Source organism: Nerophis lumbriciformis, linkage group LG02 (assembly GCF_033978685.3).
Source record: "Nerophis lumbriciformis linkage group LG02, RoL_Nlum_v2.1, whole genome shotgun sequence".
Classification (NCBI taxonomy): domain Eukaryota; kingdom Metazoa; phylum Chordata; class Actinopteri; order Syngnathiformes; family Syngnathidae; genus Nerophis; species Nerophis lumbriciformis.
In genome coordinates, this window is record NC_084549.2 from 54887787 (window position 1) to 54903441 (window position 15655).

The window sequence follows — 15655 nt, forward strand, 5'->3', positions numbered from 1 at the left end:
TCATTTGTATTGATCCCGCATTTATTCAAGACTTGCACACTTGTGTCACCTTTACGGCGGATGTGTGGATGGAAGAATATGAATAGGGAAACATTGGTAACTTAAAACATGGTAAAAAAAAAAAGCCTTGTGAGCAAACAGTAGAATAGGGCCTTAAGAGCGCATACGTATACACTGCTGTGGTCTTGATATGCTCTTCTGATCAGGAAGCATCTCTGCGGCCGCCACCAGCACGCCTGCACTTCCTGCCTGTGACGACAAGGCACTAAATAAACAACAACACTGTCACCAGCGGGTTGTGCATTCAAGCACCTGACCTACATTGGCCCCACCCACATCCTGTCCCAACCACAGCTGACACCTGTGACGTAGGTGCCATGGTGACCACTTCCTGTGGAAAGAGTCACAAATATGCTCAATGGGCGTTAACCAATCAGAGCACAGCTGCAAACACGCACACACTGAAATGTAGAACACTTTTTAGTCAATACTTGATTATCACATTGTAGTAGGGTTGTACCGTATACCGGTATTAGTATAGTACCGCGATACTAATGAATCATATTCGGTACTATACTGCCTCTAAAAAGTACCGGTCCCGCCTTCCCCCCCGTTGTCGTCACGTTGTGTCATTGCTGGTTTACGAGCAGAGGAGCATGTTCGGCAGCGCACAATTACGGAGTACTTACAAGCAGACAGTGTGTAGACAGAAAAGGGAGAATGGACGCATTTTGGCTTAAAAACTAACGATAAAGGTGACGTTATAACACTGAAATGCCCTTAGGAAGAGGTGCTTTAAGACATGGCTAGCTAGCTAAAGGCTAAAGTCCATCTGCAGTCTGCAGTGTTGTAGCTACTTCTAAATCACTAATCCTGGCCTCCATGCCACAAATAAAGTACGTTTCTTACAAGTATCATCCCTGCAGGATGAGGAATAGCTAAACATGCTTCACTACACACCGTAGCGCACCGGCGTCAAAATGTAAATAAACGCCATGGGTGGATCTACACCTGACATCCACTGTAATGATATCAAGTCCAGGAGCGTATCCAGTCGATACTACTATGATTACATCAATATTTTTTGGCATCACATCTTCTTTTTTTCTTTTTTAAAATGTATATTATGTTTATAAACTCAGGAAATATGTCCCTGGACACATGAGGACTGTCATGTCTGTGTAATCATGTTTTGTTTTAGTCATGTCATGTTTTGTTTTGTTTAGTTATTTGACTCTTTAGTTTCTGGCTTTTCACTCCCTTGTCTTGTTTCCATAGTTACCCATTAGTTTCACCTGTTCCACGTTTGGACTCATTGTGCACTCTTGTTTGTCACCATAGCAACCCATTAGTTTTCACCTGCCCTCACGACTCACGCACCTGTCTTTAATCATGTCACTATTATTTAAGCTTCCAGTTGCCAGGCTGTCTGTCTGGGGACATCATACCCCTGTCACACTCTGTTTACCTCTGCGTACTTCATGCCCTGTCCAAGTAAGTTTTTTCGATTCATGCCACAGTTAGCGACTTTTGTTCATGTCCTTAGTTTTTTGCCCATGTGCAAGTATTGGTTTCATTTGTCAAGTTTGTACTTCCGCCTTGTGCGCGCTTTTAGTTTGTTCTTTTTGTTATAGTAAAATTAAATATGTCTTCACCTTCACGCCATGTCTGGTCCAAATGTTCATTTGCACCATGGGAGAACAAACCACGCCATAGTCCAAGTCTTGACAAGGACTTTGAATACGACCAATGTATGATCCTGTAACTACTTGGTATCGGAATGATACTTAAATTTGTAGTATCATCCAAAACTAATGTAAAGCATCCAAACAGACGAATAAGTGATTATTACATTTTAACAGAAGTGTAGATAGAACATGGTGAAAGAGAAAGTAAGCAGATAATAACAGTAAATGAACAAGTAGATTAGTAATTCATTTTCTACCACTTGTCCTTAATAATTTTGACAAAATAATAGAATGGGAAATGACACAATGTGTTACTGCATACGTCAGCAGCTTAATTAGGAGCCTTTGTTTGTTTACTTACTACTAAAAGACAAGTTGTCTTGTATGTTCACTATTTTATTTAAGGACTAAATCGCAATAAGAAACATATGTTTAATGTACCGTAAGATTTTTTTGTTAAAATGAAGCCAATAATGCAATTTTTAGTGGTCTCCTTTATTTAGAAAAGTATCGAAATACATTTGGGTACCGGTACCAAAATATTGGTATCGGGACAAGACTACATTGTAGTAAAATGTATTGTATTATTATTATCAATAAGAAGCATTGTAATGATTGTATTAATTAGCTTCAAGCACATTATAAGTGTAATAAATAAGTAAAACATAATAATTGTCATGTCTGGATCATGTTTTGTTTCAGTTATGTTCTGTTTGGGTTTTGGACTCTTTTTAGTTCCTGCCTTTTCACTTCCTTGTCTTGTTTCCATGGTTACCCATTAGTTTCACCTGTTCCACGTTTGGCGTCACGCACCTGTCTCACGCTTTGCACTCGCACACCTGTCACTAATCATGTCACTGCTATTTAAGCCTGTCTGTTTCTGTTGTTCGTCCTGGTGACATTATCCTTTCTCACTGTGTTTTACCTCTGCGCACTTCATGCCATGTCAAGTAAGTTTTTTCTATTCATGCCACAGTTAGCGACTTTTGTTCATGTCCATAGTTTTTGGCCCACGTGCAAGTCTTTTTGTTTCATTAGTCAAAGTTTGTACTTCCGCCTTGAGCGCGCTTTTTGTTCCTTTGTTAGTGTAAAATAAATAATGTCTTTACCTTCACGCCATGCCACATCCAGCTTTACTTGCATCCCGGGAAAACAAACACACCTTAGTCCTCGTCTTGACAATAATTAAGAAAGAAACATATTTGACTTTTATTGATTTATTGACCTTAATACATTTTATGACTCTTTGAAGCAAAAGCACAAGTGGGCACAGCGTGACTCCGCCTCTGTGGCTCGATGCAGCCAATTAAGGTGCAGCAAACCACAGGTGAAGTGTCATGGCGCCATTGATGGCAAGCGTCTTGGTGAAGACAAGACGGAGAACGAGGACTGTGAGGGAGACCAGGTTGACCTTCTCATCTGCAAATGACACACACATTAAAGTCACACCGAGCAGGCTCCGCCTCCTCCACGTTCATTACTGACCTGGCGACCAGGCGACCTGGCAATGCCCCGGTCCTCTGTCACCTGGAAGCAAACGTCGGAAGCAAACGTCACATGGTGATGGCGACTCCATGGCGTCGGCCCAACAGCCCAAACCACACCTCTCGCCTACCTTTCTCGCACAAGTCGGCTTTCTCGGCCGTGAGCAACGCCACTTGATTGTACAGCGGCTCGCCCGATATCCGCGCGGCATGCGAGCCCTTAAACGCCTCTTTTTTTCCTGCCTTCTCCGCGGCGTTGTGTCTACTGAAGCCGGTGGCGAGGCAAGCTGTCACGTTGCCCTCCATTTTGTAGAAAGATGGCGCCAAGTCCTCCTCTGCACACACATATGCACACACTTAGAATATTATCAAAGATGTTAACCAAGCTAATGTGCATGTTTACTTCATGCGCTTTGACCATTTTACGGAAGACACAAAAATGAGCTAAGAAAAAGAAAATAAGTGTTTCCAGTTTGGGTCCTCTTTTACGTTCAGCATGAAAGTAGAACTTGTGTACGCTTCAAAAAAGTATTTTGCTGAGTCCACACAAATAATCTTTGTGACCTCAACAAGAACCGCATGAGAACCACTTTGACTTAGTTTAGTGACACTTTTTAATGGTTTACTCACTTTAATATATACAGATAGACTCCAGCACCCCCCTCGATGGATGGATTGATATTTTTAAGGGGCAGAATGGTGGTTAGTTCTCGTGCCTCACAACAAGAAGGGCCTGTGTTCAATTCCTGTGTGGGTTCTCTCCGGTCACTCCGGCTTCCTCCCACCTCCAAAGACATGCCCAGGTTGATTGGCAACACTACATTGGCCCTAGTGTGTGAAGGTTGTCTGTCTATGAGGTGGCCACTTGTCCAGGGTGTACCCCGCCTTCCGCCGGAGTGCAGTTGAAATAGGCTCCAGCCCCCCTGTGATCCCGAGAGGGACAAGCGGTAGAAAATGTATATATTTTAAATAGATTTTTTAACTTTGTTGAACGTTTTTACAGATTGACGCAAGTTTGGGTTTTCCTTCAAGTTCTGGCATGAAAGTCAAACTTACGGACTTCCACTGTCAGTCTGGTTCCACTTCCAAAACGTAATCTGTTGACTCCAGACACACAATGATTGTGACCCCAACAAAAACTTCATAAGAACATCCGAGTTCTTGCGCAATTAAATATCATCTGCATGACTTGTGATTCTGGTTCTACGCTCTTGCATGTCCTAAATATTAAACTCATTAAATAATGTTTTATACTTAAAAGCAAAACTAATTTGCTACTAGATTGCGTTTCAGTTGATTTTCTTGTATGAAAGTAGAACTTACGGGTCTCTACTGTCAGTTTGATTCCATTTCTAAAAAGTACATTGAAGCTCCCAGACACACACCGATTGTGACTTCTACAAAAACCCAAACATGTCTTTTCTCACCAGATTCCATTGTCAGTTTGGTTCCTTTTGTCCTATTTAATGAAGTAGTATTCTATTCACAATTATTATTGTGTTATTTTATCCCTTCATTTAACCCCAGTTTTGGGCTCATGGTCTTGCATGAAAGTCAAACTTACGGACTTCAACTGTCAGTCTGGTTCCACTTCCAAAAAGTAATCTGTTGAGTCCAGACACACAATGGTTGTGACCTCAACAAAAACCTCATGAGAACATCCAAGTTCTCGCGCACTTAAATATCATCTGCATGACTTGTGATTCTGGTTCGACGCTCTTGCATGTTCCGCATGTCCTAAATATTCAACTCATTAAATATTAAGTTTTATACTTTGAAGCAAAACTAATTTGCTTCTAGATTGCATTTCGATTGATTTTATTGTATGATAGTAGAACTTACGGGTCTCTACTGTCAGTTTGATTCCATTTCTAAAAAGTACTTTCCAGTTTCCAGACACACACCGATTGTGACTTCAACAAAAACCAAAACATGTCTTTTCTCACCGGATTCCATTGTCAGTTTGGTACATTTTGTCCTATTTAGTGAAGTACTTTCTATTCACAATTATTATTGTGTTATTTTATCCCTTAATTTGACCCCAGTCTTGGGCTCATGGTCTAGCATGAAAGTCAAACTTACGGACTTCAACTGTCAGTCTGGTTCCACTTCCAAAAAGTATTCTGTTGAGTCCAGATACACAATGATTGTGACCCCAACAAAAACTTAATAAGAACATCCGAGTTCTCGCACACTTAAATATCATTTGCATGACTTGTGATTCTGGTTCTACACTATTGCATGTTCCGCATGTCCTAAATATTAAAGTCATTAAATATTTAGTTTTATACTTAAAAGCAAAACCAATTTGCTACTAGATTGTGTTTCAGTTGATTTTCTTGTATAAAAGTAGAACTTACGAGTCTCTACTGTCAGTTTGATTCCATTTCTAAAAAGTACATTAAAGCTCCCAGACACACACCGATTGTGACTTCAACAAAAACTCAAACATGTCTTTTCGCACCAGATTCCATTGTCAGTTTGGTTCCTTTTGTCCTATTTAATGAAGTAGTATTCTTTTCATAAATATTATTGTGTTATTTTATCCCTTCATATAACCCCAGTTTTGGGCTCATGGTCTTGCATGAAAGTCAAACTTACGGACTTCAACTGTCAGTCTGGTTCCACTTCCAAAAAGTAATCTGTTGACTCCAGACACACAATGGTTGTGACCTCAACAAAAACCTCATGAGAACATCCAAGTTCTCGCGCACTTAAATATCATCTGCATGACTTGTGATTCTGGTTCTACACTCTTGCATGTTCCGCATGTCCTAAATATTCAACTCATTAAATATTAAGTTTTATACTTTGAAGCGAAACTCATTTGCTTCTAGATTGCATTTCAATTGATTTTATTGTATGATAGTAGAACTTACGGGTCTCTACTGTCAGTTTGATTCCATTTCTAAAAAGTACTTTCCAGTTTCCAGACACACACCGATTGTGACTTCAACAAAAACCCAAACATGTCTTTTCTCACCAGATTCCATTGTCAGTTTGGTACATTTTGTCCTATTTAGTGAAGTATTATTCTATTTACAATTATTATTGTGTTATTTTATCCCTTAATTTGACCCCAGTCTTGGGCTCATGGTCTAGCATGAAAGTCAAACTTACGGACTTCAACTGTCAGTCTGGTTCCACTTCCAAAAAGTAATCTGTTGATTCCAGACACACAATGATTGTGACCTCAACAAAATCCTCATGAGAACATCCAAGTTCTCGCGCACTTAAATATCATCTGCATGACTTGTGATTCTGGTTCGACGCTCTTGCATGTTCCGCATGTCCTAAATATTAAAGTCATTAAATATTTTGTTTTATACTTAAAAGCAAAACCAATTTGCTACTAGATTGTGTTTCAGTTGATTTTCTTGTATAAAAGTAGAACTTACGGGTCTCTACTGTCAGTTTGATTCCATTTCTAAAAAGTACATTGAAGCTCCAAGACACACACCGTTTGTGACCTCAATAAAAACTCAAACATGTCTTTTCTCACCAGATTCCATTGTCAGTTTGGTTCCTTTTGTCCTATTTAATGAAGTAGTATTCTATTTACAATTATTAATGTGTTATTTTATCCCATAATTTAACCCCAGTTGTGGGCTCATGGTTGGCATGAAACTCAAACTTACGGACTTCAACTGTCAGTCTGGTTCCACTTGCAAAACGTAATCTGTTGACTCCAGACACACAATGATTGTGACCCCAACAAAAACCTCATAAGAACATCCAAGTTCTCCCGCACTTAAATATTATCTACATGACTTGTGATTCCGGTTCGACGTTCTTGCATGTTCCGCATGTCCTAAATATTCAACTCATTAAATATTACCTTTTATACTTTGAAGCAAAACTAATTTGCTTCTAGATTGCATTTCAATTGATTTTATTGTATGATAGTAGAACTTACGGGTCTCTACTGTCAGTTTGATTCCATTTCTTAAAAGTACTTTCCAGTTTCCAGACACACACCGATTGTGACTACTGCAAAAACCCAAACTGTCTTTTCTCACCAGATTCCATTGTCAGTTTGGTTCCTTTTGTCCTATTTAATGAAGTAGTATTCTATTTACAATTATTAATGTGTTATTTTATCCCATAATTTAACCCCAGTTGTGGGCTCATGGTTGGCATGAAACTCAAACTTACGGACTTCAACTGTCAGTCTGGTTCCACTTGCAAAACGTAATATGTTGACTCCAGACACACAATGATTGTGACCTCAACAAAAACCTCATGAGAACATCCAAGTTCTCGCGCACTTAAATATTATCTACATGACTTGTGATTTTGGTTCGACGCTCTTGCACATTCCGCATGTCCTAAATATTAAACTCATTAAATATTATGTTTTATACTTTGAAGCAAAACTAATTTCCTACTAGATTGCGTTTCAATTGATTTTCTTGGATGAAAATAAAACTTACGGGTCTCTACTGTCAGTTTGATTCCATTTCTAAAAAGTACATTCCAGCTCCCAGACACACACTGATTGTGACCTCAACAAAAACCCAAACATGTCTTTTCTCACCAGTTTCCATTGTCAGTTAGGTTTCTTTTGTCCTATTTAGTGAAGTATTATTCTATATACAATTATTATTGTGCTATTTTATCCTTTAATTCGACCCCAGTTTTGGGCTCATGTGCTAGCATGAAAGTCAAACTTACAAACTTCCACTTTTAGTTCCGCTTCCAAACAGTAATTTGTTGTATCCAGACACACTGATTGTGACCTCAATAAGAACCTCTTGAGAACCTTTCTGTCCTTACATACATAAATATCTGCATTACTTGTGATTCTGGTTCTACGCTCAGTACGGTTCTGCCTGTCCAGTTTACAGAAAAAAAAAGATTAAAAATTGCCATGTTTTATACTTTGAAAAGAAACTCATTAGCTTACACTTTGGGTTTTACTATACATTCTCACATGAAATTAAGACTTACGGGCCTCTACTGTCAGTCTGGTTCCACTTCCAAAAACTAAGTTGAATCCAGACACACACTGATTGTGATATGAACAAGAACCTCTTTGGAACTTAGACGTCTGTACTGACCGTCTTTGGGGGCTAGTCTGGTTTTGTGTGTCCAGATTAGAACAGTATTATAATATTTTGTCTAGTTTTATTAATCAAAATGAACATTTTGACCTAAAGGTTTAAAAAAAATAGTTTTTTAATGAGTGACCCCAGTTTTGGGCTCACATTCTAGCATGAGAGTCAAACTTACGAACTTCCACTGTCAGTCTGGTTCCACTTCTAAAATGCAATTTGCTCACTGCAGACACACAATGATTGTGACCTCAACAAAAACCTTGTGAAGACCTTTCCGTGCTCACCCATAAATATCATCTGCATATTCCAGTTCTTTAGTGAACTCATTACCAATTGTCAAGTTTTTTGCTTTGAAACAAAACACATTTTCCTTTTCGATCTCACATGAAAGTAGAACTTACTACTACTTAATACTACCATGGTCAGTTTGGTTCCACTTCCAAAACATAATCTGTTGACTGTAGACACAGACTGATTGTGACCTCAACAAGAACCTAATGAGAACCGTCCTCACACATCACTACCACTGGTTCTGTATGTGAAGAGTTGATTAACCTTAGTATGTAAAGTAGCTGGATCGAAATCAGTCGAAATAAATTAGACAGAAAGATGGAAGGAAAATAGTGGAATACAGCTTTTAAGTAATAAATAGTAGAACTTACGGCTTCCATCCATCAAGCTGGTTCCACCGCCAAATATGATCTTGTAGCCCAGAGCAGCATTCAGATATCATTCATTGACAAAAACCACACAATGACTTCCAGCCACATACACGTATGTGACATTTGTTTTTTTAGGACACTCAGACTCACTATTGAAATTTAAAAAAAACATACAGTATCACCTGTTTGAAACTTTTTCATCTGACAGTCATGTTGGCTCTGCTTCAAGCTCCGCCACATCAGCGCCACTGAATTTTCAAGTTGTCTCTTGTGAGGTTTTTGCTTTTCCTGCTTCAGAGGGCGTGGTCTACATTCGGCAAATTGGACAGTTGTTGTTGAAGAACGCATATTCCTCTAGCATTGGCCACCTGGACGTTTAGCATGGGTGAAGTGAATTAATTAACTCATATTATGTTCGACATATGGTGAATGTTCATATTTATCTTGGAGAAAGCAAACATTGAAGTTTAAAGGGGAACATTATCACCAGACCTATGTAAGCGTCAATATATACCTTGATGTTGCAGAAAAAAGACCATATATTTTTTAACCGATTTCCGAACTCTAAATGGGTGAATTTTGGCGTCACATCGGGAAGCAATCCGCCATTTTCTCACTTTTGTCGGTGTGTTGTCGGAGGGTGTAACAACACGAACAGGGACGGATTCAAGTTGCACCAGTGGCCCAAAGATGCGAAAGTGGCAAGAAATTGGACGAAATTTGTTCAAAATACGAGGCTGTGGGGAAAGCCGACGAAATGGTCAGTCGTTTGTTCCGCACACTTTACCGACGAAAGCTATGCTACGACAGAGATGGCAAGAATGTGTGGATATCCTGCGACACTCAAAGTAGATGCATTTCCAACGATAAAGACCCTAGCTTCCCTGGCCTGTTGACATCAACTCCAAAACTGGACAGATCAGCTTTCAGGAAAAGAGAGCGGATGAGGGTATGTCTACAGAATATATTAATTGATGAAAACTTTATTCATTACTTGCGGTTTTACGTAAATTATTATACATAAACTGTGTTTACCAATAATTTTGCTTAAAAACATTTATTTTTTTCAATCATTCGAGTAGTCTTGTGTAATACAGTATTTTGTGTCTATTTAGGTATGGTTAACCTGAGTGCTGAAATCGTGGAAAAATATATGTTCTTAGCGCGCCTGAAATGGACTCTCAAAGTGCATGTTGTTGCCAAATGTATTTCATATGCTGTAAACCTAGTTCATAGTTGTTAGTTTCCTTTAATGCCAAACAAACACATACCAATCGTTGGTTAGTGTCACGACTGGGACTGTGGCGTGGTTTGTTCTCCCGAGGTGCAAAAGATTTGGACCATACGTGGCGTGAAGGGGAGTACATGATTTATTTAAACACTATAACTACAAAAAAAAAGGATCAAACAAAAGGCGCGCACAGGGGCGGAAGTACACAACTTGACTATAAACACAAAACTTGCACAAAGGCAGAAACTATGAACAATTAAACAAAACTTGCAAACTATGGCATGAATAAAGAAAACTTACTTGGACGAGAAACCGGCATGAAAAAAGAGCAGCAAGGGTCTTAAGGGTGTGTGGAGAGTGTGCAGAAGCATAAATGCGGGATGTCGTCAGAACGACAAACTGAAAACAATGAACTTAAATACTATAGACATGATTAACGAAAACAGGTGCGTGACTCAAAACGTGAAACAGGTGCGTGACGTGACAGGTGAAAACTAATGGTTGCTATGGTGACAAAACAAAAGTGCACAAAAAGTCCAAAAACAAAACCATGATCACACAGACATAACAGTTAGAAGGCGATTGCCGAATTCGTCCTCGCTTTCTCCCGTGTCGCTGGCTGTTGTGTCGTTTTCGTCGTTTTCGCTTGCATACGGTTCAAACCGATATGGCTCAATAGCTTCAGTTTCTTCTTCAATTTCGTTTTCGCTACCTGCCTCCACACTACAACCATCCGTTTCAATACATGCGTAATCTGTTGAATCGCTTAAGCCGCTGAAATCCGAGTCTGAATCCGAGCTAATGTCGCTATATCTTGCTGTTCTATGCGCCATGTTTGTTTGTATTGGCATCACTGTGTGACGTCACAGGAAAATGGACGGGTGTATACAACGATGGTTAAAATCAGGCACTTTGAAGCTTTTTTTAGGGATATTGTGTGATAGGTAAAATTTTGAAAAAAACTTTGAAAAATAAAATAAGCCACTGGGAACTGATTTTTAATGGTTTTAACCCTTCTGAAATTGTGATAATGTTCCCCTTTAAGTAAACAGCGGTATTTCAGTTTGAGGACATAACAAGATAAGGCCTCTTAGTTTGATATTCGCAGGTGGATTGGATCCCTTCTCGTAGGAAAGAGGCCCTAATTTAGACTTCGGAATGCACAAGTGATAACCATATCCTTAAGAGGAGACTACCTGTCTAGCTCAACGCCAACATTTAAGTTATGAATTAAAGCAGTTTTTTTCCGGATACTTACACACGAACATCTCCTTTTATGGTCAGGATGTGCTGTTCTGACCCAGCGCACACGCACAGACAGGAGGTAGGAATATAACAGTGGTGTGCCGTCAGGGCACTGGCCTAACATAACCAGAAATCTTAATCATAATTAAAGATAAAAAATAGTTTTTCCCTAAATATATAAAAGTATTCATATTCTCTTAAGGTCATATTATGCTCCTTCCACCGCTGTTGTTTTATAGTTTGTAGTTATAGTTATGTTGCTATGCTGTACCAAATCTGCCACAGGCCTTCAGGTTCAGCAATGCGGACGTCCGTGCGCTGTAAACCTACGGGGACATACAGTGACAGACAGTTGCAATAGCTAATCAGATCACGCGTTGTTCGTCAGTAAGGCCTTCCAGATGGCCTAAGGCAGATATATATTGTGATGTTATGAGCCAGGTAACATAAGAACTCCATTACCTAGCATGCCACAGTAGTAAAGAGCATGCGCAGTAGCCCCGTTTAGGTTGTTTAATGTAGACATGCCGGCCGGGATGTTTTGGATGAGCTCCTGTGGAGTAAACTTTAAGAACTCAGCCAACATGCCTCGTCTGCATCTGTTTTGATTAGACAAGACAACACATATATTTGCAAGGCCATTTTCAAGAAGGATAATTAAAGAGAAACTACATCTTGTGAGACCATCTTGGCCAACTCAGGAAGCTAGCTCAGCTGTCGATTAAATGTGAGTTCAGATATTTTACTTCTTTATTTTTTCACGTTTAAAATGTTTTTTTGTCATTTTAATTTTGACAGTACCACATAAGATAGGTTTTAATTGCTGTTGCGGGTCTATTGATTTTTAAATGTGCCAGAAAATAAGCCATCCATCCATCCATCCATTTTCTACCGCTTATTCCCTTTTGGGGTCGCGGGGGGCGCTGGAGCCTATCTCAGCTACAATCGGGCGGAAGGCGGGGTACACCATGGACAAGTCGCCACCTCATCGCAGGGCCAACACAGATAGACAGACAACATTCACACTCACATCCACACACTAGGGCCAATTTAGTGTTGCCAATCAACCTATCCCCAGGTGCATGTTTTTGGAAGTGGGAGGAAGCCGGAGTACCCGGAGGGAACCCACGCAGTCACGGGGAGAACATGCTAACTCCACACAGAAAGATCCCGAGCCCGGGATTGAACCCAAGACTACTCAGGACCTTCGTATTGTGAGGCAGATGCACTAACCCCTCTTCCACCGTGCTGCCCAGAAGAAAATAACCCGTTTTGTACAATGCCCAGTAGTGCATAAATGTGTTTCTGTATAGTATTTCTCCAGCAATGGTCATGTGGTTCCCGCACTAGCACCGGCTCCAATGCTGGTCCCCGTCCCAGCATCCGCTCCAAGGCTGGTCCCTATACCAGCACCCCCTCCAAGGCTGGTCCCCGTACCAGCTCCCGCTCCAAGGCTGGTCCCCGTACCAGCACCCAGACTGGTCACCGTGTCAGCACCCAGACTGGTCCCCGTGTCAGCACCCAGACTGATCCCTGTACCAGCACTTAGGCTGGTACGAGAAAATAACCCGTTTTGTACCAGCACCACGGCCAGCGCCTGCTTCAGCACCACGGCCAGCTCATGCTTCAGCACCTCGGCCTGCTGCTTCATCTCTGACTCCGACGACATCGTCCTCGTTGTCTCTGGTGGGTCTTTCCACACCGCGGCCATCAGACGCCCGCACACGGCACCCCCCCTGGCCAGCGCATGGACGCTTTTTGCGCCAACAACAGCGACACCCAGGACGTAGGCGTAGAACTTTTAGTTTGCTGTGGTTCTGGCGCCAATGCAGCAATCTCCTACCTGAAGCTCTTCAAATCAGTGTTATGTAGTTGCATTTGTTGGCTCAATGCTTCTATCTCCGTGTTAATGTTCTCCACAACACTGCTGTTGTCCCAATGGGTGTTGTCTTGCTGCTTTTCATTCAACTGTTGGCGCAATGTTGCATTCTCCTCTTTTAGCTTCTCCACCTCCCGTTTCAATGCTGTGTTGCCTTCACAGAGAATCTTCCTTTCTTCTCTGAACTTTCTAAAATTCCATCATGTCATTACGAGATTCTTTTCTGTCTTTGATAATCTGTTCTTAGAGATCTGCAACATCTTTTTGTACTCCTTTGATAATCTGTTTCTGTATATTGTTGATATCGCTTCATGTCTCATTTACATTGTTGTGGATAGTTCCTACTAACGCTTTTAAGTCCGGTTCCACCTCTGTTTACAGCAGCCAGCCTGAGAGGTTAGGGTCAGAGAGGGACACGGAAGCAGATTTCTTCAACAAAGTTCTGTTCTGCAGAAAAGTGATATTGTATGGATTATTATTATATGGATCTGTGAGTGTTTTTTTTGTCCATTCCATTCATGTTTTGCCATATTTGTTGCATTTTGCATTATTGTAAAAGATCGATCTCGAAAAGGTCGTCTGGAAAGTAAAGAGGAGCGACAGGCATATGTTCTTAATATTCAGTGTTTTATTGTTCATAGTTAATATTGCCACATTATTTATTTTCATGTACATTCATTTATTCAGCAATACGTCTGTAAAATTCCATTTGTTTTTTTTTAAAAGCGGTCTATCACAATATTTTTAGCATTCCATCAGTCATGTATTTTGAGTGTTTGTATTGTGTGTTTAACTTTTACCCTTTTTTTATGGCATTTTAGGATTTTTTCCTACTAATTCTACTAATGGTGAACAACCTACACATGTTTAAAGTGTTCCTTAAATAAGGAGAACCAAGCACACATGTCAAAAAACATTATACACAAACTTACGGTGTCATGTTAAAAATCTGAATTAAAGAATAAGCCCGATGAATAATGTCATACAATCATCAGTCAGTAACTCCTCCATATGTATACAGTATGTGTGTGTGTATATATATATATATATATATATATATATATATATATATATATATATATATGTATATATATATATATATATATATATATATATATATATATATATATATATATACATACATATATATATACATACATATATATGTATGTTTATATATATATATATATATATATATATATATAAGGGGAATAAGTGCTAGAAAATGGATGGATATATATATATATATATATATATATCCATCCATCCATCCATTTTCTACCGCTTATTCCCTTTGGGGTCGCGGGGGGCGCTGGAGCCTATCTCAGCTACAATCGGGCGGAAGGCGGGGTACACCCTGGACAAGTCGCCACCTCATCGCAGTATATATATATATATATATATATATATATATATATATATATATATATTATGGATGTCCGATAATGGCTTTTTGCCGATATCCGATATTCCGATATTGTCCGACTCTTTAATTACCGATACCGATATCAACCGATACCGATATCAACCGATATATACAGTCGTGGAATTATCACATTATTATGCCTAATTTGGACAACCAGGTATGGTGAAGATAAGGTACTTTAAAAAAAATAAATAAAATAAAATAAGATAAATAAATTAAAAACATTTTCTTGAATAAAAAAGAAAGAAAACAATATAAAAACAGTTACATAGAAACTAGTAATTAATGAAAATTAGTAAAATTAACTGTTAAAGGTTAGTACTATTAGTGGACCATCAGCACGCACAATCATGTGTGCTTACGGACTGTATCCCTTGCAGACTGTATTGATATATATTGATATATAATGTAGGAACCAGAATATTAATAACAGAAAGAAACAACCCTTTTGTGTGAATGAGTGTAAATGGGGGAGGGAGGTTTTTTGGGTAGGTGCACTAATTGTAAGAGTATCTTGTGTTTTTTATGTTGATTTAATAAAAAAAATTTTAAAAAAAAGAAGCCGATACCGATAATAAAAAAACTGATACCAATAATTTCCCATATTGCATTTTAACGCATTTATCGGCCGATACTCTAATATATATACAGGTAAAAGCCAGTAAATTAGAATATTTTGAAAAACTTGATTTATTTCAGTAATTGCATTCAAAAGGTGTAACTTGTACATTATATTTATTCATTGCACACAGACTGATGCATTCAAATGTTTATTTCATTTAATTTTGATGATTTGAAGTGGCAACAAATGAAAATCCAAAATTCCGTGTGTCACAAAATTAGAATATTACTTAAGGCTAATACAAAAAAGGGATTTTTAGAAATGTTGGCCAACTGAAAAGTATGAAAATGAAAAATATGAGCATGTACAATACTCAATACTTGGTTGGAGCTCCTTTTGCCTCAATTACTGCGTTAATGCG

At 39.2% G+C, this 15655-nt stretch overlaps 1 protein-coding gene across 1 annotated transcript in view; it reads right to left on the reverse strand.

Annotated features, from left to right (window-relative positions):
- Positions 1 to 2889: 2889 nt before the first annotated feature.
- LOC140679580 (uncharacterized) overlaps positions 2890 to 15655 on the reverse strand; it is a 38761-nt gene continuing 25995 nt past the window's right edge. The window contains exons 10-13 of the mRNA XM_072915231.1: positions 6293 to 6351; positions 3304 to 3507; positions 3174 to 3215; positions 2890 to 3107 (exon numbers count right to left, since the gene is read on the reverse strand). Of these exons, the coding sequence (XP_072771332.1) occupies positions 2995 to 3107; positions 3174 to 3215; positions 3304 to 3507; positions 6293 to 6351 (418 nt within the window). The 3' untranslated portion in view covers positions 2890 to 2994. The remainder of the gene's footprint in view (positions 3108 to 3173; positions 3216 to 3303; positions 3508 to 6292; positions 6352 to 15655) is intronic.